Source organism: Gekko japonicus, unplaced genomic scaffold (genome assembly GCF_001447785.1).
Source record: "Gekko japonicus isolate JY-2015 unplaced genomic scaffold, Gekko_japonicus_V1.1 scaffold139, whole genome shotgun sequence".
Classification (NCBI taxonomy): domain Eukaryota; kingdom Metazoa; phylum Chordata; class Lepidosauria; order Squamata; family Gekkonidae; genus Gekko; species Gekko japonicus.
This window is the reverse complement of record NW_015164186.1, coordinates 1,005,407-1,027,790: the sequence shown is the minus strand read 5'-3', so window position 1 is coordinate 1,027,790 and position 22,384 is coordinate 1,005,407. Positions and strand designations below refer to the sequence as shown.

The following is a 22,384-nucleotide window of genomic DNA, read 5'->3' as shown; positions in this document are numbered from 1 at the left end:
AGCAGGAAAAAATGGGGTGGGGGAGACCTCTCTCTCTCTCTCTGCCTGTCTCCCCTCTCAAATCACAGCCTCAGCATCTACGTTTTTATCAAGCCCCCAGAGGAACAGGGGAAACCACAGAAAACGTGTAGTTCTGCACTGGGCTGGTGAAGAGGATGTTGAGGCTTCCAGTTCTGGGTAAGCAGTGGGGAAGGGGTTGGCTGAAAACCACTGGTTCCTTCTCCCTCATCTGTGATGGCTTTTCTGCTTCTCCGATAGGGGAAAACAAACTGGGCATGATGTGGACTTGCTCATCACGCACCCTACGGAAGGCCAAGAAATGGGGCTGTTGAGCAAAGTCGTCAGCTGGCTGGATAGTCAGGTAGGAGCAGGCTTGCATTCAAGTGAGGAGCTGTGGGAAGATCCTGAGATGGAAGGACATTCGGATGTGGTGGAATGGGAGGAGAGATTACTCAGATAATGCTCATGAAGAGCATTAAGCACTCTAGGGGTAATTTGGCAACTATGTGCTACAAAAAAATCCCTTAATGATATCCTTTTAGAAACATTTGTGTGTATGCATCACGTGATATGCAGTCTCTGTTCCGCTTTTCCAAATAGCTTCTGCTTGAGAGCAGGTAAATCTGCTCGTGCTTCAGATGTGATTGGATCATTCACTCCATTCTACTCTAGAGGCACAGTAGACCTGCTTGCTCTCAGAAGAGGCTGCCTGTTGTATCTCTGTGTGAGTCATTGCCCTGGATTTGGGCAGGCGTCTTCATTGGCAGATCAGTGACTTGTAAACAGACTACGAGTGGGCACCTCTGAAAGCAGGTAGTTACTGTTACAACATTCTAAAGCTTATATCTTTTGGGGTGTAAGAGTGAGTTATGCCAATCGATTATATTTCAGAGAAAAAAGGATCCCTTGACTATCTGGAGTCTAGGAATCCTGGCTCTATATTTAATTTTTTTATTTATAGTCTTCCTTCCTCATTGGGACTACAAGTATGATAGAGCTATGGTAGAGCTATTCAGTCAAATCAAAATATGAGAGCAATATTTTGAATCTAAGAGCCAAGTTTCCTAGCAAAACAGAGCTATTCGGTCAATCAGCAAGCAGATTACAAAACATTTGCATCTGTCAGCAGAGATACCCAGTAAAACGACATATTGTATTGGGGCTGGGATTAATACAGATGCTGTCCTTCTCAAGAGGCCTGTGCCTTCCCTTTCCACCTCTTTCCTAGGGCTTCATGCTGTACCACAGCACCCACAGAAACTCCTTCCAGCCCCTTGAGGACGAAGAGCTGTCCGTCAGTGCGACGACCATGGATCGGTTTGACCGTTGTTTCTCTATTTTCTGCCTCAGCTCCATGACTGAGGAGCCTGGCTGTGAATTGAAGGGCTCTGGAGGTGCCCATCATAGGAAAGCTGTCAGGGTTGACTTGGTTGTGACCCCTTACAGTCAGTTTTCATTTGCGTTGCTGGGCTGGACTGGCTCAAAGGTGAGTGTGCTGGTTTATCTTGTTTTGGGATGGAGTTCTGCTAGTTCCAAGATGCTCTTTATAAGCCTGAGAAGAACTTGAGCCAGTTTGTCATTCTATAGGATATTATCTTCTATAATCATGATCTGTGTCTATTTCCCCACTTAGGGATTTAATTGGGGAACAACACTGCTTTCCCTTGCTTTATGGAGACATCAATGCCTTTTATGACCTCAGTAGCCATTTCACTCATCTCAGACCCATTTCCTTAGTAGCAAAACCCACACCACTCTGCAAGGACTCCCCCATCCCCATGCAAGGACTCTCCCATCTCCTTGCCATATTCCCATACATATTTATACTGTTTGGGCATTGTGATAACACAGCTGCTGGGATAGGCATTTCCCCTCAACTGCATAAGGCAGAATGATTACAGTGAAGCAGCAAAGTGTGGGAAAGAGATGTAGAGAAGGAGGAAGGAAGCAAGGGACAAAGCTAAATGATATAGGATATAGCCACATACAGGGGTCATTTCCTGCGGGAGCGCACAGGAGCGGAGCTCCAACAGTAAGGAGCCCAGGGGGCGGGCACATGCAACAAGCCCTGCCCCCTGCTCCCAGCAGCCCTCAGTTGGGCCAGCGCCCCCCCCCGGCTCGCCTTCAGGTACAAGCTCTCCCTCCTCTGTGAAGGCAGATCTGCGCATCCCCCTCCCCCAATAGCTAGCAATCCAAAACAGTCCAGTAGAGCCTGAGCGGTGGGTGTTGCCTTCTGACACACTTCCAGTGATGTCAGGGTGTGTGGCATATGCAAATAAGTTGTGCTAATGAGCTCCTGCACTTCTTTTTCTACGAAATTACCCCTGGCCACATATCCTACTATTTGGTGGGCATCCTGCTAGTTTAGCTTTTTTTTTTTCGTGGACTTGAGATATCATGCATGAAGTTTAAGTTTCAGTTCCTGATGTTCAGTTCAATCTAGCTGCCATGTTTCATCTTGAACGGCTGAGATCCTAGGAAGCAGATACCAGTTTTTGAGCTACCTGGACCTTTGATTTATCTCTGTAGAATACCTACCTGGACACATGGCTTTTCCTCATTCTGTTGCATTTCTATATTGGGAATAGACTGAATGATCAACTGCATCCAATGCAGATATGGTTTCAAGTTGCTGTTTGGAAGGAGGCCAGGCCAGAACTGCCTTATGCAGGGATGTAGGCAAACTCCTTTGTAATTGGGTATCCTCAGTGCCTTCGAGCTGTGGGTTAATTCTTGGTACAGTCAGTTGGGAATTACTGTCTTAGAAGATGACTTCTTTCCTCTCCTCTCTCCCCAACTGCCTTTCAGAATTTTGAGCGGGATCTCCGGCGCTTCTCCAAGTATGAGAAGAAAATGGTGCTCAACAGTCACACGCTTTATCACACAGAGAAGGTGCCTGACTTTTGAGGAGAGGAGATCAGGAGGAAGGAAGGAGCTCTGACTTTAGCTTCAAGTTCTTTTATTGTTGGGAGTGCACCTTCCCAGAAAAGACTGCCAACTGTCAGTGTTCAGCTTTTGGTGCTTCACAGATCACAGCAGACTGAGTAGTCTGGGTTCAAATTCTTGAAGGTCATTGGGTTAACCTTTATCTAGTCTTTGACCCTAAGCTACCTCACAAGGTTCTGAGGAAAAAACCTCCCTGGAGGTAGGGCAAGATAAAAATGTAGTAGATGTATCCTGATTCTAACACTATAAGAGCCATTTTGAAAAGATAGCCCTTAAAGGGTATCAGTTTCCCCATCTGAAATGCTGGAAACTGTCTGTTGACTGGGAAACCTTTTCCACTATTCTCTCTCATGTTCTTTAGCTGTTTCCGCTATTCTATCTCATGTTCTTTAGCTGTTGCTTGCTGCTGTGTCACACATTCACGTAATTGAGCAGTCTGTTGGTTTAAGAAAGCAGGTTTTTAACCCTGAAAGCTACTCACAGAACTTGGAAAGCCTGTGTCCAATTTCTTTGAAAACTCAGGGTCAAACTCTGATACTGAACAGAGCCTCCAGTGTTTCTGAAAATTGATTTACTGGGCATATGGGGCCCATATGTGGGCTAGGAACATGGCATGAAGGGAGGGAGCGGGCAAATAGCAGCTCCCCAGGACTCTTTCAGAATCAGAAAAGGGCACATGGGAAGCTTAACCTTTCCTTTCTTCGTGCCATGGTCCCAACTCAAATTGGGCCGCCCTCACACCTGATAATGGAATTCTTAATCACACTGAGAGCCCCCATTATTGTCTTGTTTTGTCCTCAGAAGTTGGGGGTGGGTTGGGGGGGGGGAGGCTGAGAAGCATTCCTAATTGGCAGGCTGCCAGGGTGCAGTATGCAACCAGAGGGAGCAAAATAAGAGTTGCTGTGCAACGAGTGCCTTCATTGGTTTTCAAGTTCACTGCTACCATTTGGAAGCTGATACAAATAAATGAAATTAAAACAACTGTTCCTTAGTTTTGGCTAATTTAGACAGATCACAGAATCTAGATGCAGAATTTTGTTTAAAACTGCACTGGGGATAGGCAGGAGAATAGGCGAAGGTCCTAAAAATGTAACCGTTTTCTGTTTCTTTTCAATCCTTTTCAGAAAATATTTTTGTCAGCTGCCTCAGAAGAAGAAATCTTCCAGCATTTAGGATTGGACTTTATATCTCCAGAACAGAGAAATGCTTGATGCTTGCTGTACAAAGAAGGGACCTTCTTGGTCCTTCTGAACTCCACTGGTCTCCAAAGCAAAAGCAGGTGTGCCTCCGTCACACACTTTCCCATACTCACCCACCTTCCTGTGAATGATCTGGAGCCACCTGTTCCTGCAGCTGCATAAAGGGCCTGTTATCTTTTGCACTGAGTCATAAAAGGGCATTTTTGAACGTGGCTCTTTGTTTCTGTGTGTGTGTGTGGAAGGGACAGGTACCTAAGGATTCCTTTGGACATATTCCTCCGTGATGCTTATGGGAACGGAAGGAAATACACAATCACTTTTCTTTTGCATGTTTCTTCCTTGTTTTTTCTCTACTTTGGGGAAATCCTGTGCTGGCTACTCTCGCCTCCCTAAATCTCTGCAAAGCCAAAGGACACAGCTGCAGCTCATCTTCTGTGCAGTCAGTTTCTGAAAGTGGGCCGGGGTTGGGGGGTGAGAGGTGGGCTTTGGTCCCTCCAATTAAAAACTCTCTTGGGCTGCAAGGCTGTGCCTGGGAGTGCCTGCCAGTCAGAGCTGGGGTTTGTTTCCTTTCATCCAGGCAGGGTTCCTGCTCCTTCACCTGCTGCTGTACAATAGGCAGAAGTGCAGTAGGTAAAGCTCTTCAGGGCGTGAGGTGCTAGGCAGAAATCCTAAGCTGTATCAGGCCGTTGTCGAAAGCATAGAAACTTTACAAAGAAGAAAACGGCAATTCTGTTCCACTTCTCTATCACAAGTGGGGCTTGGCCCTTCCTCCTCTGTTGTCCCCACCCATGGCATCATCCTGCTCTTACCTTTTTTGAGGTCTTAGATCACAATAGTTTGACGAAAAGTGGAGCTTGGGCATGGAGAAAACACAAATCACTTTTTGAAACTACATTGGTCCTTTCTGAAGTGAGGGAAGAGAGGTTGCAGAACTTGTTTTCTGATGCACAAGTGGCTACTGCAGTGCTAGATGGGACTCGGTTGTGAACAGAGAACGATGAGGAAGTGTCATCAACAGGACAGGAAGTAGAGAGCGGGGCCGAAGGTGTGTTGGAGAATTTTTCCTAGGAGTCGCATCTCCCTCTGAGCTGAAGTCACCTATGTCCATTCCCACTACAGCTGGCCCAAGACAATGCACCTTGCGTGACTGACTGCCTCCGTGGCATAGCCATTTCCGTGAGTGAAGCTGCCGTCTCCACCACCGCCACCCTCCGCTGGGGCATCTGCCCAGTCAGATCCAATAAGTGTTTGCCACTCTCCTTCTGCACAGGCTGCAAGGGGGGTCTTGAATATTTCATCGTGGCAGCTGCTGTGACCCTGTGCCCAGGCCTCTTTGACATAAACCACTCCCCTCCTCCCAAATAGATTATTTATGGTGGTGCACGCTCAAGATAATGGGATGGAGGCAAGGGGCTTTTTACTACTCCATTGCCTTGATGGGTACAGAAGTGTTTCGCACAGCCAGGAGGAAGGGGAAATCGGGAAGCAAGTTCTCCACTGGGTCAGTTGGAGTTCAGTACTCTTCCTTGAAGTGGGGGAATATCTATAGTGCAGAGAGGACAGGGAGCCCGCTTGATAGTGGTTTGAGGGGTGTTCATCCCAATGGGGAAACTAGAACCAGCAGGGAAAGAAACTGCTCAGTCTTTGAGTTGTTTATAACAATGGTGGTGGATGAGCAGATATTGTCCTGGGTGAAGTCTTTCCTTTGTGCTACTCTCAGACTTCTATCTGTACAAGCATTTTTGGCAGACATGAGAACCTGGGCAGTCTTTTGTGTGTGTTTGCAACTTGGAATGTCCTGTGCAACGAAATTCACCAGTCCCTGTCTTGTTACCCCTGGTGATAACGGCTGGAGGAGGGGAACAAATACAGTGTGAGCCAACGGGAATTCATTGCATTTATTGATTTATATCTTGTGCATTTGGCTAAAAGCTCACAGGGTATATTCCACTACTTAAGCTAAAATACTTGAAAGATCACCACCACCTACCTGTTTGACAAGAACAGGCCCTTCTCTGTGTTTGTCCCCACCTGCCTTTTTTGTGGTGGTACACCACTAATGGAATTAAGTTCTCAATCTAGACCTCTGAGACCATGTCCTGTCAATAATCCATGTGTCTGCCATGTGGACTTTGTGAATGACCCACCGTAGTAGTCAGATCACCTGCATCCTGCTATTCTCCAAGGAGCTCAGGGCATCAGATGTGGGGAATTCTCATATGCATTTTACTGACATAGCAATCCTCTTGGGTAGAGGGGGGATGACCAACATGGTGCATATATTCAAATATTCCAACCACTGCTTAGCACAGCTCCAAGTTATTCCACTTCTGGTACAGACACCTTAAAGGAAAGTGTCTGTGGTTGGCAGTCGTGAGATGGAGGATATTTGCATCCTCTTTTTTCCTCTGCTTTGGGCTTATGCAAGGCCCGAATGATGCTAGAATTAAATCCATGCTTTTACTGATGGCAGCTGCAATAGGAATGCATCTTTTGAACAACAGCCTTTGTCTTTTTACAGCTTGAATCATACCATCAGAGCCTGTCTCTGTAATCTGCTTTTTGGCGTTTATTAACTTCCTGCTCCTTTGTCCTGCCAGACAGGAGACATGGTTAGGTAAACATCAGTTTAACAATGCACCATTGACTTTGCAAACTCCTTCATTTTTTTCTGGCCTGAGGAACAGTTTGTTGTGACTTTAAAAAAGAAAATTTCATGCAACTTAAAGCCAAACACCAGTACCCACAGATTTTTTTTGGAGTATGTTGCTTGTTCTGTGGAGTCAACTTTGTGTTTCAAGGGTGCATTCAAAATATAGACTCCTGTGTTTCTGGCCTTGGCAATTAAGAGAGTTGGATCCAAGAGAAGAATATCCATGTGTTAACTTTTATTAAGACCAACAGAGCACATTATGCAAGCCTCTGAGTTCTCCAGAGCTCTTAAATCAAGCCTAATGAGTAGTTCTGGAGAACTTCAAACCATGCACGATGTGTTCTTTGGGTTAGTCTTTAAAAAAGTATTACATGCAGGGGTCATTTCCTGTGGGAGCGCACAGGAGCGGAGCTCCGGCAGTAAGGAGCCCGGGGGGTGAGCACATGCAACAAACCCCGCCCTCTGCTTCCAGGAGCAAGAAGCAGCCAGGTAAGTTGCCCCACCTGCCTTCAAGTACAAGCTCTCCCTTCTCTGTGATGGCAGATCTGCGCGTTCCCCCCCACCCCATAGCTAGCAATCCAAAACAGTCCAGTGGAGCCTGAGCGGTGGGTGTTGCCTTCTGACACACTTCCGGTGATGTCAGGGGGTGTGGCATATGCAAATAAGTTATGCTAATGAGCTCCTGCACCTCTTTTTCTATGAAATGACTCCTGATTACATGGATTTTACTGTGAACTAACATGGCTTCCAACATTTTTGTCTGCTGAGAGAAGAAGCTGGAGAACTGCTATGGGCCAGGAGTCTTACCCTTTAGCCCTAGGCCCAGAAGTGCACAGGGGCTTGATTTTTAAGACAGTGTTGTCAGGGGTCAGCCCCTAAACTTGTACTCAGTGCCACAGTTTAGTTGGGTAGAACAGGTGAATGTGTGCTGTTAGTTCAATGCTTAAGTTTCCTCATCTGGGGAATGGTGTTCTGTTCAGCCCATCATGTATTCAGCACTTGCAGTCTGAAGAGCTTAGGTGGGAGCTTTTCCACATGTTTTTTTCCCATCAGTTATGGCCCCATACGGCTTCAGTTTCTCCCCCCATTTCCAATCACATTTTTTGCCTTTTAGTTTTTACGTCTTTATATTATTCCCCATTTTTTCTAGTTCTTTTGAAACTAGTTTTACCCTAATCTTTGTTCTGGAAGCCGGTATGTACAGAGGCAACGTCCCTCTGACTTGCAGAGGCCAGGAACAAGTGGAAAAGAACAGCTATCACTTTTCTACTCACTTGGTGAGACTCCAGATGCATCTGCCTGGCAGATGTTAGAAACAGAGCGCTGGCACTGGCCTAGAGTTGAAGAAGTCTGATCCTGCAGGGGCAACATTTATGTTCTCACCAGGGGGCATTTGTTTGCATGGTGGATAGTGGGATGCGTAATTCGCAATTTAGGACCCCTTCCCTAACATAATTCCACCAGTCACAATTTGCTCAAGAATAATTTAAAAAATAAAGCACCTCTTTGAACTGTTATGTGTGTGGGGGAAATTTTGAAGGCTGTTTCTGTATGCTACTTAAGAGATTAATAAATTGTTATGTGTATTTTTATATGCTCAGTGGCAGAGCCCCCTACAAATTTTCCTATCTGATGGGCACCCAGGAAAGTGGAAAAGAGAGTGAGAAATTAAAAAGAACACAGAAAGCTGTTGTTTGTGCAGAGGGCAAGCCATACTAGTCACACTTCTGCAGTTTATCTTGTCTTTATTAGGGTGCAGCAGGAAGTGTTATAGAAGAGTATAACTGATGGTGACTGCTCAAAATAGCCATCAGCAGTGCAATCCTATATCGAGTTATGCCCTTCTAGGTCCATTGAAGACAAAGGATTTAGAAGAGTATAATTGTTTAGGACTGCAAGTTTCTGAAAAGCCACCTTTGCCTGCAGCCTGGTTCTTGGAACCTGCTGTCCTCAAAGGATTTGAGCAACACGGGAGCCACTCAGAGCTTAATCTGTGTACAAAGAAGCCCAGATGTCCAGCCTGCATTTCAGAGCCTCTTCCCGAGCCCTACCTCTGTGCCTCTGTCTGTAGAAGTAAGATGGATAGTAACCAGAGGCAGGACTTTCTCAGTGGTGGTCCCTTGCCTTTGCAATGCCCTTCTCCATCTTACTTTTGGGTATGAAGCCAAAATATGTTTTTACCCACGCTTCTAATGGGGGTTTCATTTTTAAAGCCTGAGGATTGTTTCAGGAATCTAGTTTCAGGCTACTGAGTATCGTTTTATGGACCTAGCTTGTTTTTATGGCTTGTTCTAATATTTATATATATATGTTTACCTTGTGACTCACCTTGAGCAGGTCTCTAGTGTATACCTTTTAAAAATAATAATAAATCTGCATAGTGTTGTTTGTATGAAACCCCACCACCTTTGGAATCTGTGAGTTACGTTCCAGTGTTGATCATATCCAGGGGTCTTGTTGTAGAAAAAGAGCTGCCGGAGCTCATTAGCATAACTCATTAGCATAACTTATTTGCATATGCCACACCCCCTGACATCACCGGAAGTGACAGAAGGCCACACCCCCTGACATCACCGGAAGTGTGTCAGAAGGCCCGGCTACTTACCCTCCTGCTTCATCCTCATTCCCAAACGGAATGAGGATCGAAGCAGAGGGCGGGGTAAAGAAGGGGGCGGGGCTTCACCACGTGACCGCCCCGCCCCCTAGAGGTTCTCTTCCGGAGCTCCGTACCTGAGAGCTCCCCCCCGACTAGAGCCCTGATCATATCAATCGTGTCGTGGTCTTCTCTATCAGCAACTCTCTGTAGGTACAAGGTACTCACACTACCTTTATTTGTGTTCAGAGTCCAGTTGTTTTGGGGGATTTTTTGACCTGTACTTTCCCTATTTTTTTCCCTACTCAGATGCATGTCAGGCATATATGGTAATAAGTGTTTCTATTTTTTTTGTCATCAAGTCACAGCTGACTTACGGCGATCCCATAGAGTTGTCAAGGCAAGAGACATTCAGAGGTGGTTTGCCATTGCCTGCCTCTGCATTATGAGCCTGGTATTCCTTGGAGGTCTCCCATCCAAATACTTGCCAGGGCCCATCCTCCTTAGCTTCCAAGATCTAATTAAACTGGGCTAGCCTGGGCTATCTAGGTCAGGGTATTTCTATAATTACATCAATAAAAACAATAAAAACAAACGTATTTCTTGAGCAGCCGATCTACCTGGATGTCTTCTGGTGGAGAGCCTTCACACAATCAGTCTCTATGTTTCTGCCTCAGTCACGATGGTCTTGTTCACACACCCATATAGTCACCTGATTACATTCAATGTCAGATCTGTGAGCTGATGCCATTGTGTGGGGTGTGTATGTGTGAGAAAGGTCTATCTGTGCATGCCAGGGCTCACATACAAGTCAACATGGCATGTTGCAGCCATCTAGATGAAACTCATACTGCGATAAATTTTGAGTTCAGTGGCACCTTTAAGACAAAGTTTTATTCAAGGTATTTTATTTGGTTGATTTGATTTATATCCAGCCCTCCCCCACAAGCAGGCTCAGGGTAGGTCACAAGCTGTCAGTAAATACATAGGATACATAGAATTAAAACATTAAAAACAATAATAACCCAAATTAACAACTAACAATAAATTTACTAACCAGATCTTTTTAAAAATTTATTTGTAATTTTTATTCAATAAGATATGTAACAGTACAGGAAAGAAAAACGATATTAGAACTTTTAACATTTTAACTGCAAAATAAGAACAGACAATTCTAACAGTAAGTAATAATATGTGTATGACGAGAGCTCATACAAAGTTGAAACATAGAAAACCGAGTTCCCAACCAATCAGAAAGTTAAGCTAACGGACCTTAAAGGTAATAGTATTTCGCATAGTGTATGCTGTTGTACAAGAAAATCAGTCCAATCAAAAGGTAAAACATATACCAAGGGTGAGTATCACCTTGTGAGCCATATGCAGATATACAAGTGTTGAAGGTAATTGTAAGAAGGGGGATTATGGAGAGTACAAGAATAAAAAGTGCCACCCAGGATCACATAAAAAGACTAGTGCCAGGATTAAGATTAAGGCTTCATGACTGCAACCATCCAGAGGATATGAATCCATCTCGTGCTAGGAAGTCAAGTATAGGGGACCATTTTTTCTCAAAGTTAGATTTCACCAGTTTAGTTAGGGACAAATTGAGTTTGTGGGTGATGTTATCCAAAAGGTATTGATCCCAAAGTTTATTTAACCAGAGTTCCAGATTGGGCGGGTGGGGGGGTTGTCTCGCCAACATGATGCAATCGCAGTTCTTGCTGCAAAAAGTAGGGCATCTGTGGTTGCTTTGATATGTTGTAGTCACGGTTCAGGTGGGGTGTCACCTGATGCTCCTACCACTCCGGATTCAGGATCTCTTGAGAAGGCCCAGAGCACCCTTCCAAGACTTTCTAACCTCCCTTTTGGCCGAATAATAGGCATGAGGACCAGGCAGAGTAAACAATGGAAATAGTTTCTTTTATAAGAGGTCAAACAACAAGGTGTAGAATAATAACAGTAAGTGGGTGAAAAGAAAACAAATCAAATGCCCTAACGCATCTAAATATATACTGTCCCTAGCTCACTATTCCAAGTGGCACTAGACTACTCACCCTTCCCTCAGGATGAGAGTCTCTTCCCTACAGCAGCCCGTTTCTTCTGGCTCTGTCCCCTGGGAAGAAGAACAGCTTTTCCTGCTGCACCAGATCTTTTCTTCCAAGCCCTCCTCTTTTCCTATTGGTCAATTTTGGCTCCAAAACCTCTTGGGCTTCTGGGAGTTGTAGGCCCAGCCTCACTTACTGTTAGCCAGGTTCCCTGGGCCTAGTAGGCCTCTAGTGGCACAGCCCAGATCATGACAGTTGTATAACTAAGGACTCTGGCCAATGATCTAGGAAGATTGCTTCAGGAGTGAGTGGAAGAGATATACCTGTTATCTGTTTGATGCAATTTAAAACTATGTCCCAGAAAGATTGTATTTTGGTACATCTCCACCAACAGTGGGCAAATGTGCCCCGTTGTTGACATCCTTTCCAGCATAAAGGAGATTTGGTAGGGCACAGATGAGAAATCAATTGTGGGGTCATATACCAATGTAACCAGATCTAAGATGACAGCTATTCCAGGACTTCAGGTGCCTCCTGAAGAAGCTAGTTAGATGGTCATACACTGCGACCTGTTGCCTGGTAATGCTTTGTTAATCTTGTAAACCGGGTTGGTCAGAATGGGCACTATAGCACTGCAGCAGTACAGACCATACAGACAGTGAGAGCAGTGTGAAGAAGTGTGCTTGCATATGACAGTTTATACCTTGAATAAAGTTTTGTTAAAGGTGCCACTGGACTCACTTTGTTCTGCTGCTTCAGACCAACAGGCTATCCACCTGAATCTGCAATAAATGTTAGTCTTTAGAGTGCCACTGGACTCCTGTTTCATTTTGCCACTCCAGACTAACCTGGCTACCCTGCTGGAATTATGGTTAAGTGATAGAGTATGCATGTCTGAACCAGCCTCATGGGATCAAAGTGTGTATATGTGAGGCAGCCCTGCAACTTCAACTGGCCTCTAACTCCACCCTTGAACCTGCTTTGTCCGTCTCCCTTCCTTTCAGTTCTCTGTGAAGAAGAGTTCTCTCAGAGCTGTTCTCTCAAGAGCCATTCTCTCAGAGCTCTCTCAGCCCCACCTACCTCACAGGGTGTCTGTTGTGAGGAGGGGAAGGGAAAGGAGATTGTAAGCCACTCTGAGACTCCTTCAGGTAGTGAAGGGTGGGGTATAAAACCAACTTGTCTTCTCCTTCTTCTAAATGGAATCTCCATGTACAGAGGTAGGATAGCTCTGAATACCACCACCAACAATGCCTTCCTCACCTGCTTGTAGGTTTCCTGAATGCATATCACCATGCATTGTTGGAAATGGGAAGCTGGACGTATCCTAGATCCTGTAGCATTATGGTTTTAGAGACATTACATGCCCCCAAGTGCACAATGAAAGCATAAGGGGCGATCAAAAGAAGATGGTCTACTTAAAGGAGCCAGCTGAAAATACAGGAGTGGGGAGGGGGCAGAGGTTCCATGGGAATACCCAGATTATGTCCTTGTGACACTAATTTTTACATCATTTTTCTTGAATTATTTAGCACTCTTCTGCTGAAATGTCCCCACCTCTGGGAGGGTGAGTTTGAGGTCAGTAGCTTGTGAACTGTGGTTGAACCTGCTGCTAACATCTTCATGTTGCTTCTCCCAAGACAATTTGGTGCCTTAGGCAGAAAATCCCCCCCTCCCCATTAACGGGGGCCAAAATCCACTGGGACATTCTCCTGCACAAGCTGCTTTGTGGGGTGATTTAGGACACAAACCTCCAAAGGAAGTTTAGAAAACTAATTGAGGGCCAAAAGTTAAAAACATAACCAAGCGTACAAAAGAGTATTTATTACAAAGACATATAAAAACCTAGTAGGGGCCCAAATAAAGCCTCATAAAATGTACAAAGTTACAAATACACACAAAAGAGAACAGTGTATTACCTGACACCTTCTTCAGAAGTCAAATAGTGCAAAATATAACAAGCAACAGAGTCCCTGTAACACATGTTAGGCAATTAATAATAAATAAAAAATAGAATTAAAAAATAGGACAAAAATTTGAATGTTCCAATATGGAATTGAATGACACACCAAAAAGTTTCTATTTGGGGCCACAAGTATATCTGGCCTTGTGTCAGAAGTTGTTGTATGAACTGGAAGCATTCTGTACCTTCCAGTTTAGGTTTTAAGAGTGCAAACAGAATTGCCTTGTCAAAGACAATGTGTCATCAATATGTAACATAGAGGAGTGATGTGCTTAATCCTGAATAACCTTTACAAGAATTCTTAACAGTTTAGTTTTGCATGCTTGGCTGTAGCACTGTTTTTTAAATGTTATTTATAGTGGTGGAAAGTGCCATCAAGTTGCACCCGAATTACAGCAACCCTGTACAGTTTTCAAGGCAAGATATGGTCAGAGGTGGTTTGCCATTGCCTGGCTCTGTACAGTGATCCTGAACTTCCTTGGTGGTCTCCATCCCAGTATTAACCAGGGTCGACCCTGTTCAGCTTCTGAGAACTGACAAGATCAGGCTAGCCTGGGGTAGATCAGGGTAATGCTGTTGATACTTCCTGTTTAGTTACCTGATCATCTCAGTAAATTTTACAAGGTACTTGTAAAGTTAATCAGGTTTGCATACTAAACTAATAACCAGCACAGTAGAATGTTGCTGGATTTACCACAGGGAGACCTAGATCCGAAAAAGCTCAATGAACCAGTGACTTTCTCTCAGTTTAGCCTAACTCACAAGAGGTTATGAGAATAAAATTGGGGATGGGCCCATGCCTGATACTGGAGTTTGTGGAGGAAGGGCAGGATAAAACATTAACTAAAAATACTGCAGTCTGGATGTTGAGATCATGAGATCAAGGTATTTTCTAATATGAATGAGGCTGGTTGGTTCCCAGCAGTGTTCCCTCTAAGCTGAGTTAGTGTGAGCTAGCTCACAGTTTTTTAGCCTCCGGCTCGCACAGTTTTGTCTTAGCTCAGGAAGGATGGCTCCAGAGCAAACTAATTTATGCAGTAGCCAAATCACTCACTCACAACTTTAATGCCAGTAGCTCACAAAGTAGAATTTTTGCTCACACGACTCCACAGCTTAGAGGGAGCATTGGTTCCCAGTTCCTTCCCTCCTTCTCCTCAAATCTGACCACAAATGTTATTGACAGTGAAACAGCTCTGTACCTTAAAATAAACTTCGGATCACCAGGTCATGCATCCTTGGGATAAGGACAGTGTGCCCCACAAAGGACCATTCACTAATGCTTGGTGCAAAGCCCCCAACCCTTTTTTTGGGTACAGTGCTCCAGAGTGGGATGCCCCCTGGAATTCTGTTCGACTGCATTGCTTAATCACTGATATTTGTGCTGGGACTGGAGAATAGGGAGCCAAGAACTGCAAACAGAAAACGGGAACCACCTTTATCCTTGTCTAGAACTGTCTAATGAGTCTATAACTAGATGAGATTTGAACCTGAGGCTTCCTAATCTGTAGGTTCTCTGAAGTACCATTGCTGTGTTGGAGGCTCTATCCATTATTGCCTGTGACTGTGAGTGATCTGTCCAGTCCTTCTCTTCAATCTCTGACAAATTTGCTTGTCTGGAATCACCCCTTTCACCCTTTTTCACCCTTTGTGCTTTGGTGACTCAGACCATCTCGTACCTTGTTGTTCTCTCCAGTACCTTCCCCTGAAGACTGCAATAATCTCTCTCTCCACGGAGGGAGGGTAGGACAAGGCTTACTTACTGCTTAGAGAGCACCATGTGCTTGTGGGCGGGCAGGAGAAGCGGTACAAAGACGCTGGCACCAGGCAAAACAGCTGGAGAAAGCATAGTGGCTGGTGACTGTCGCTGATTCTGGAGCCCTGCAGTTTGACAGGTAAGGATTTGGAGCTGAATTTGTAGCCCTAAGTAGTAGACATGGAGGCACTGGCACAGAGTGATGTCTGAGTGCCTATTGCCATGTGCAGAGTTCAGTGTTTGCTTTGGTGGGGACTGAACTGTACCTGCTATGGAAGCTCCTAATCTATAGACAGGCACGATTTTTGGCATCTGGGTGTGAAGCAGAAGATAGAGGCACTAGTCCTGATGAAAGTTGGTCTGTATCTGTGTTGTTTCCTTTTATTTTATTGTATTTAAACTTCTATTAGCTTTCTTAGGTCTTCACTCACTCTTTCTCCCTTTCCTGTCCATCTTTCCAGAGTGAACTCAACTTCTGTCCTCTGTCCCCTGGCTGCATCTGTTGTCCTTTCTTGCTCCTTACCACTGGGATTTTAGATCTCCTGAAATCTTTCTGGCTTCTTTCTGACAGTATGTTTGTTTCTTCTCCCCTCCTTTGTGTGTCTCATCTCTAGATAATAATATCTGTAAGCGAGAGTTGTGTGTTGGATATATTCATGTATAGTACCTGATTACTTTAGGAACTCTAGAAAATAATAATCGTAATTCCTTGCAATGAAATCATACCCCAGAGCACAGAGGACCTAGCTGAGAATTCATACAGCTGCCCTTGAAATAGGGATGAGGGAGGCAAATGAGGGTCCAGTGTTGACATTCCTGATCCCCTCATCCTTACAATAATTGCAAAAACAACTCCAATTCCCCCCCCCCGTACACACCCCCTTGGCAGAGTCATTCTCGTTGCCTAATTCAGAAACCCAGATAAAACTGTTATGTTTTGTTTTTTAAAGTTACCTGGGGATCGATGCTCCCTCTAAGCTGTGGAGTCTTGTGAGCACAAATTCTACTTTGTGAGCGATTGGTATTAAGGTTGTGAGCAAGCGATTTGGCTACTGCTTACATTAGTTTGCTCTGGAGTCATCCTTCCTGAGCTAAGACAAAAAAAAACTGTGAGCCGGAGGCTAAAAAATTGTGAGCTAGCTCACACTAACTCAGCTTAGGTGCTGGAGCAAGGGCTGGTAGAAGAAGCTGGCAACCCCCGGTGACTGAGGCAGAAAATCCAAGAGGTCCTCTTCCCACTAGGGCATGACTTGAGGGATAAGGCAGGGTGTAAACAAACAAACAAACAAACAAACAAAATGACGAGAAGTTTTCCTGCACATTTACTTGATCTGAACAGGTGCTGCACAACAGCCTGATGGGGCATGCTTGGTTATCTCCCATTGTACTCAGTGGTGCTTCAGTGCTTACGTTTTGGCTGGGCCGGCAGAGGTCTCTTTTTGACAGGGCTAAAACTGATGCTTGCATGCTAAGGTAATGCACATCCCCACTGCGATGTTTGCAGTTTCTCCAGCATTAGGATTAGGACTTATGGAGGGGCACTGCATGTTCCCCTCCCCAATATTTCCTGTTTCCCTTCCCTGAAAGCCCCAATAGCCTCTCCCCTGGCTTTTCCTATCCTTCCCACCCACCACCCAGCCTATCTTTATCTGACCCACCTCTTCAGCTTTTCCTTCTTCCCTCTCCTCAGAAGTCAAGAAAACTCTGGCCAACGTGTGCAGTGCTGGCTGCCAGGCCCAGATGCGCTCTAAGGTACCTGCAAAGACTTATGGGGGGCACCCCACTTTCTTTTGTATCCCTCTTCCCACACTATTTCCTCCTTTCCTTGTCCTAGCATCCCTGTATCACCTCCTCTTTCCTTGCTTCCTTCTCCCTTTCCTATCCAGTAACCGACTTACCTGTTATTTGCCCCCCATGATCATCTATATTTATTATTTATTTCATTTAAACCCCACCTTTTTCTGCAACAGAGACCCAAAGCAGCTTACCTTATTCTCCTCCATTTTATCTTCACAACAACCCTGTTAGCTAGGTTAGGCAAAGTTTGTGTGATGGGTCCAAAGTCACCCAACAAGCTTCCATGGCAGAGTGTGGATGTGGACTTGGGTCTCCCAGGGCCTAGTCTAAAACTCTAACCACTGCACCACCCTGGCTTTCATGGGGTGGCTGCTGTTGAACAATAGTGAGTAGCCAGGTCTGGATGGAACATGCAAGTCTCATGGTAGCGAGTAGCTTTGTGGTTTGCCAGCAGGCCTGGCTCTGATGAGTCCTTCCTCAAAGGTTAAAACAGCCCTGGAAAGGGCTATGCCCTCCCCCTGCCTTTTACGGACATCAATGGACTGTGGCAATACGACCAACAATGGCCACTGAGAGGGCATTTGTTTCTTAAAGCTCCGAGATCTGCGCGTTTTTTGGCGGAGGGGGCGGGTGGGGGGGGGGGGGGTTAGTCTCCCAATGTTGTGTTTTTGAGGTTTCATTTTTCTACCCTGGGGCTTTCCTCAGGTTTATAGAAAAATCTGTTTGATCTGTTACTGACGCCAATATCTGGATTTAAGTATTCACAAATGGGGGCATCTATAGAATTAAATATATTGATCTCAGTTTTTATAGCACTAAAATAAACATCATGAGAATGTTGAAATAAGATTTTTTTTAAAAAAAGAATGGTAGCATTTTGCTTGAATAAAGCAGCTGTTATATTATTTCAAATCCAGATGCTAATCTGATGTGCAAAATCCACAGGTAGACTCAGCTGCAGGTTTTCCTTCAACACTTCCCTTCTGTCTGTGGTATAAGAACAGCAGCCTCTGCCACATCCTGATGCTGAGCAGAATAGAAACAGCCTCCTGTTCACCCAGTAAATATGCAGTAGGGATTTTCATCTATTTTGAACCCCTCTTCTCCTGCCTCCTCCATCTGCCAATGTAAAGTCACCTCCTCTCAAACACATGTCCTGGAATTGTCACAGCCTCCTGCAGGAGTGTCAGTCTTGCCTCTGCAACTGGTAGTGCCGCCTCAAGGAGCACACAAGGTAGCTCTTCACAATAGCTGTTCACGTTTTGTGGTAGCTCTTTCTACACCTTTTTGGATCTCGTGTGTTATGCTGTGTGGCAAAAGGCTTCTGTATACTTGGAGATCCTGAGCCACAAGTTCACCCCCCCCCCCCCAGGCCATACATTGAACTGAGCTCATTTATTTACTGTTTTATCTTTTGGTTGTCCCACCCGTCCCCTGGGAGCTCAGGGTGGCACACATTTATTTATTTTATTTATTATGAGATTTCTATCCCGCCCTACCCAGTGGCTCAGGGCGGCTATGGATCACCTCCTCCTCTGATTTATCTTGGCAACAGGCCTGTGAAGTGGGTCAGGCTGGGAGAGTGACTGGTCCAAGGGTACCCAGTGAGCTTCATGGCATGGGGGGATTTGAACCTGCATCATTCCTAGTCCAACACTGTAACTGCTGCTCCACATAGAAAAGGCTGAAAAGCCAGCAATGGCTCCATCCATGCCCTTGAGCCCAGGCTTGTGCAAAGGGCTCTCTGAGCCTCGCCCCCCTAGGAAGAGGAACAGAGGCTTAGGCTGAGGAGGGTTCTCCAGTTTCCTAGTCCTCACTCCTATTCAAGAATGAGCAGCTGTGAAGGGGCAGGGTCCAGTTGCCTGTGACTGCATGGAACAGAGAGAGAGAGAGAGAGAGAGAGAGAGAGAGAGTGTGGGTGTTGGGATGGGGAGCTGTGCTGAAGGCCAGACTGGGCTGCCAGTTGCCTATCCCAGCTTCACCTCTAAAGCCCCGTATTTTACTTTTGTCTCTCCAGGATGATCAGATGTGTAGGCAGATGGGGCCTCTTTGCTTTTAAAGGTTGTGCATGGGACAGAATCTTGGCAGGATCAGTTTGTCATGGAACTCCCGCTGAACTTCTATGCAGCTCTTGAAAGCACATGAACTCCTGTCCCCTTTCCTATCTGGCCACCCCTCCACCTCCCTTTGCCAATTTCCTTGCACAGCCTTCGGTGCTCCTGGCATTCTGATGCTTTTGCCTGACAGCGTCTTCCTCCCTGTCCATCAAGACACCTTGCCATACTCCTCCTGAAAATCCTGACCCAGAAATCTTATTTTGTTACGTCTGTTTAATTTTCTCGAGAGCCCGTGTGCCTAGTGGTTAGAGTGCCATGCTTCTATCGTCAGCTATGCTTCCCCTAAACGACATTCTCCACTCCCAGAGACCTCTCCTGTGTCCCTCGCATCTCCTGTTACCTCGGTGACAGCCTCTACTCCTGCTCCCCACCCCTGGGACCCCCAAACGTGTCATACCCCATCATTAGCAAGCGTTAGGAAGTGGTGAGCATCCCCAGCCCCTGAGGGATCCATCTCATTACAGCAAAGCAGGTCTTAATGAAAACAACTTTTAGCAAAAGCCAAGCCCCACCAGCGACTAGCCTCTGTACCCACACCCCAGTTCAGGTGCCAACTGAAACAGGGCATGACAGCAAGCACAGCTGAGCCGACACAGGCTCCAGGTGGTGGACTTGCACATTCTGGCAGCCACGGGTGGCCTAGCCATGAGGCAATGTGAGGAGGCGACCTTGACCTGTGGATTCTAGGTGTTGTTTGGGGCAGCAGAAGGGGGAGGTAGCTAGCTGTGAGTCAGGGGTGCAATTTACCAGGGGAGCTCTTCCATCCAAGCCCCAGCTGAAAGGAACTTGAGCTGCATTTTTCCAGTGGGTTGTGCTCCAAGGTAATTAGCGCCTGGTTTGTAATTCTGCATTACGTTGAGAGAAATCCAGGAACTCTATTCCCTCTTCCCCCTTGTCTTAGCAGCTGCAGTGTGAAATTTGCCGGAACTCAGAGAAAGTAGGATCATGGAAATGTAAGGGCCCTGGAGGATTGCAGCGGAGTTTGTCGACTGTTTAGAGCACCGGTGTGGCACTGAGTGACGCCACGCTGGCCCAGGGAAGGGAATTTAGTCAGACTCCCGGAGCAAGACTCCTGGGCTTTGGCCTCTGGAGTCTCGTTTATCAGGAAGGAAAAGGGCATTAATGGAAGGGGGGGGCATTATGACTGGATCATCTCAGCAGCAACCTAACTTAGCCCTTCTATTGGTCCATAATGTGCAATGCTGGTCTGAGGATAAGGTGGGTAAATTTGGCAGCAAATTTGGCATGCAACTTTAGGGCTAGTAAATGGGGAAGGGAAGCTTTATTTTGTCTGCCCCTTAATCTCCAGCCAGTTATAGCCTCCAGTTGCCCCAAAGTGCATGTGTGTGTGTGGGGTGTGTGTGTCTGTCTCTGAGCTGGTGCCTGTGCACAAGTTTCATGCAGATTTCCATCTCAGATGGGACCATCCTGCAGGAGCTGCTCCAGGAGACCTGCCAGGCCTGAGCATGAGTGTGTCACCAACACTGGCATTAGTGTTCCCTCTAAGCTGAGTTAGTGTGAGCTAGCTCACAATTTTTTAGCCTTCGGCTCACACATCTTTGTCTTAGCTCAGGAAGGATGGCTCCAGAGCAAACTAATTTATGCAGCAGCCAAATCACTCGCTCACAACTTTAATGCCAGTAGCTCACAAAGTAGAATTTTTGCTCACACGACTCCACAGCTTACGGGGAACATTGACTGGCATCCCTGCAACTGTTCTCCCCTCTGGAAGAGCAGCAGGGGACACCACCCAGCTGCAGCAAGGGGTGGCTCAGTGAACCGAGGAGATGTCAGTTATGCACCAGGTTTCACTGCTGGTGCTGGGCAACAGCCATTCATCTGAAATGGTTGTGCAATAGCCGTTGGGCTTGTTGCATTGCCCCCTGTGGAGAGAGGATTGCCTGTGCAAGAAACTTGGCACATGTTATTTCCTACTTTATTCCTTTACCACACCTAATCCCTATTCTGCCTTTCATAAGAACATAAGAGACGCCAATGTTGGATCAGGCCAAAGGCCCATCCAGTCCAACACTCTGTGTCACACAGTGGCCAGAAATACCAGGTGCCATCAGAAGGTCCACCAGTGGGGCCAGGACATTAGAAGCCCTCCCACTGTTGACCTCCCCCAAGCACCAAGATGACAGAGCATCACTTGCCCCAGAGCCCCTATCTGTCACGGCAGGACCAGGGGGCGTGACACAAGCAAGCAAAAGTCCAGGAACAGTCCGAGGTCAAGCCGGGCAAATCAGGTAGCAAGGTTCAAGCAGGTTTAAATCACAGTCCAGAAGCAGGGTCAGACATACCAAAGTTTCAAGTCCATAAATCACAACAATACCAGAGGAGTCAGAGATGAACGCAGGGTCAACAAAGCCAAAGGTCAAAAGCCGAGGATCAAGCCGAGAAGAATTCCATAAGGTCTGGAGCAGAGATGCAAGGATTCAGGTCCTGAACAAACGACGTTGCCAGCACAAATGACTGCTGGCAACAGACTTGCATATATACAGTGCTAGCTAATCAACTCATTAGCTAGCCAGGAGTGAGGACAGGATCCTGTCAGTAATCAGGGCTAAGAGATCTTCTGGCACGCATGCGTGCATTCTGCCTTCGCTCTCTCAGCTGTTGTCTTCTTACATTCCTGAGCCTGGTTACAGGTGGAGGCGAGTCTGATGATGAATTACTGGGCTGCAGCAGAGACTGATCCCTTGCAGGTGTTCCCTGGGAGGCTCTATCCTCCTCACCACTTAGATAGCTTTCAGCTACAGGATCCAGTCTTTGCCTTTCTGCTGCAGTACTGTCCTCAGGAGCCTGTTCAGGGTCCTCAGGAGCCTGTTCAGGGGCATCAGCAAAGGCAGGCATGACATCAGCAGGGGCAGGCATGACACTATCTATACCTTGTGGCTAATCCTTCCATCACCTTAATTCTGTGCTCAGAATAAAAATGACAGAAACATAAGCATTGATAAAGATCTCAAGTTGCCAACTGTTGCCTCATGGCAAAGCTCACCTTAGCTGTAGGCACAGCTGTCTGTAAGCTGCAATTGCACCCAGGGGCAAGAAAAGAAAAAGGGAAAAATCGACTAAATTCAGCATCCCAAGGATTATGTCTTTTTTTCACCAAAAAAAAAGAAAAAAAAGAAAGAAAAACAAAAAGGTCAGGACATAAATGTTGAATTCTTAACACCTCTATGAATTATATACTTTTATTTCCCAGCTTGGAATCAATGGGGCTTAGATGTGCTTAATTCTGGTGGACTCATGCACCAAGTATAAATCCATTAAAGTATGCAGGTTGGGTGCATCAGTCCAGACTGCCTCATTGGC

At 46.0% G+C, this 22,384-nt stretch overlaps 1 protein-coding gene across 2 annotated transcripts in view; it reads left to right on the top strand.

The window, feature by feature from the left end:
* Positions 1–4,338, top strand: part of POLM (polymerase (DNA directed), mu) — a 19,593-nt gene extending 15,255 nt beyond the window's left edge. Inside the window, exons 9-12 of one of the 2 annotated variants that reach the window (XM_015408173.1) lie at positions 259–361; positions 1,229–1,486; positions 2,809–2,892; positions 4,071–4,338. In XM_015408173.1, the coding sequence (XP_015263659.1) occupies positions 259–361; positions 1,229–1,486; positions 2,809–2,892; positions 4,071–4,157 (532 nt within the window). In that variant the 3' untranslated portion in view covers positions 4,158–4,338. The remainder of the gene's footprint in view (positions 1–258; positions 362–1,228; positions 1,487–2,808; positions 2,893–4,070) is intronic. The other variant, XM_015408174.1, reaches the window with a different exon arrangement.
* Positions 4,339–22,384: the final 18,046 nt, after the last annotated feature.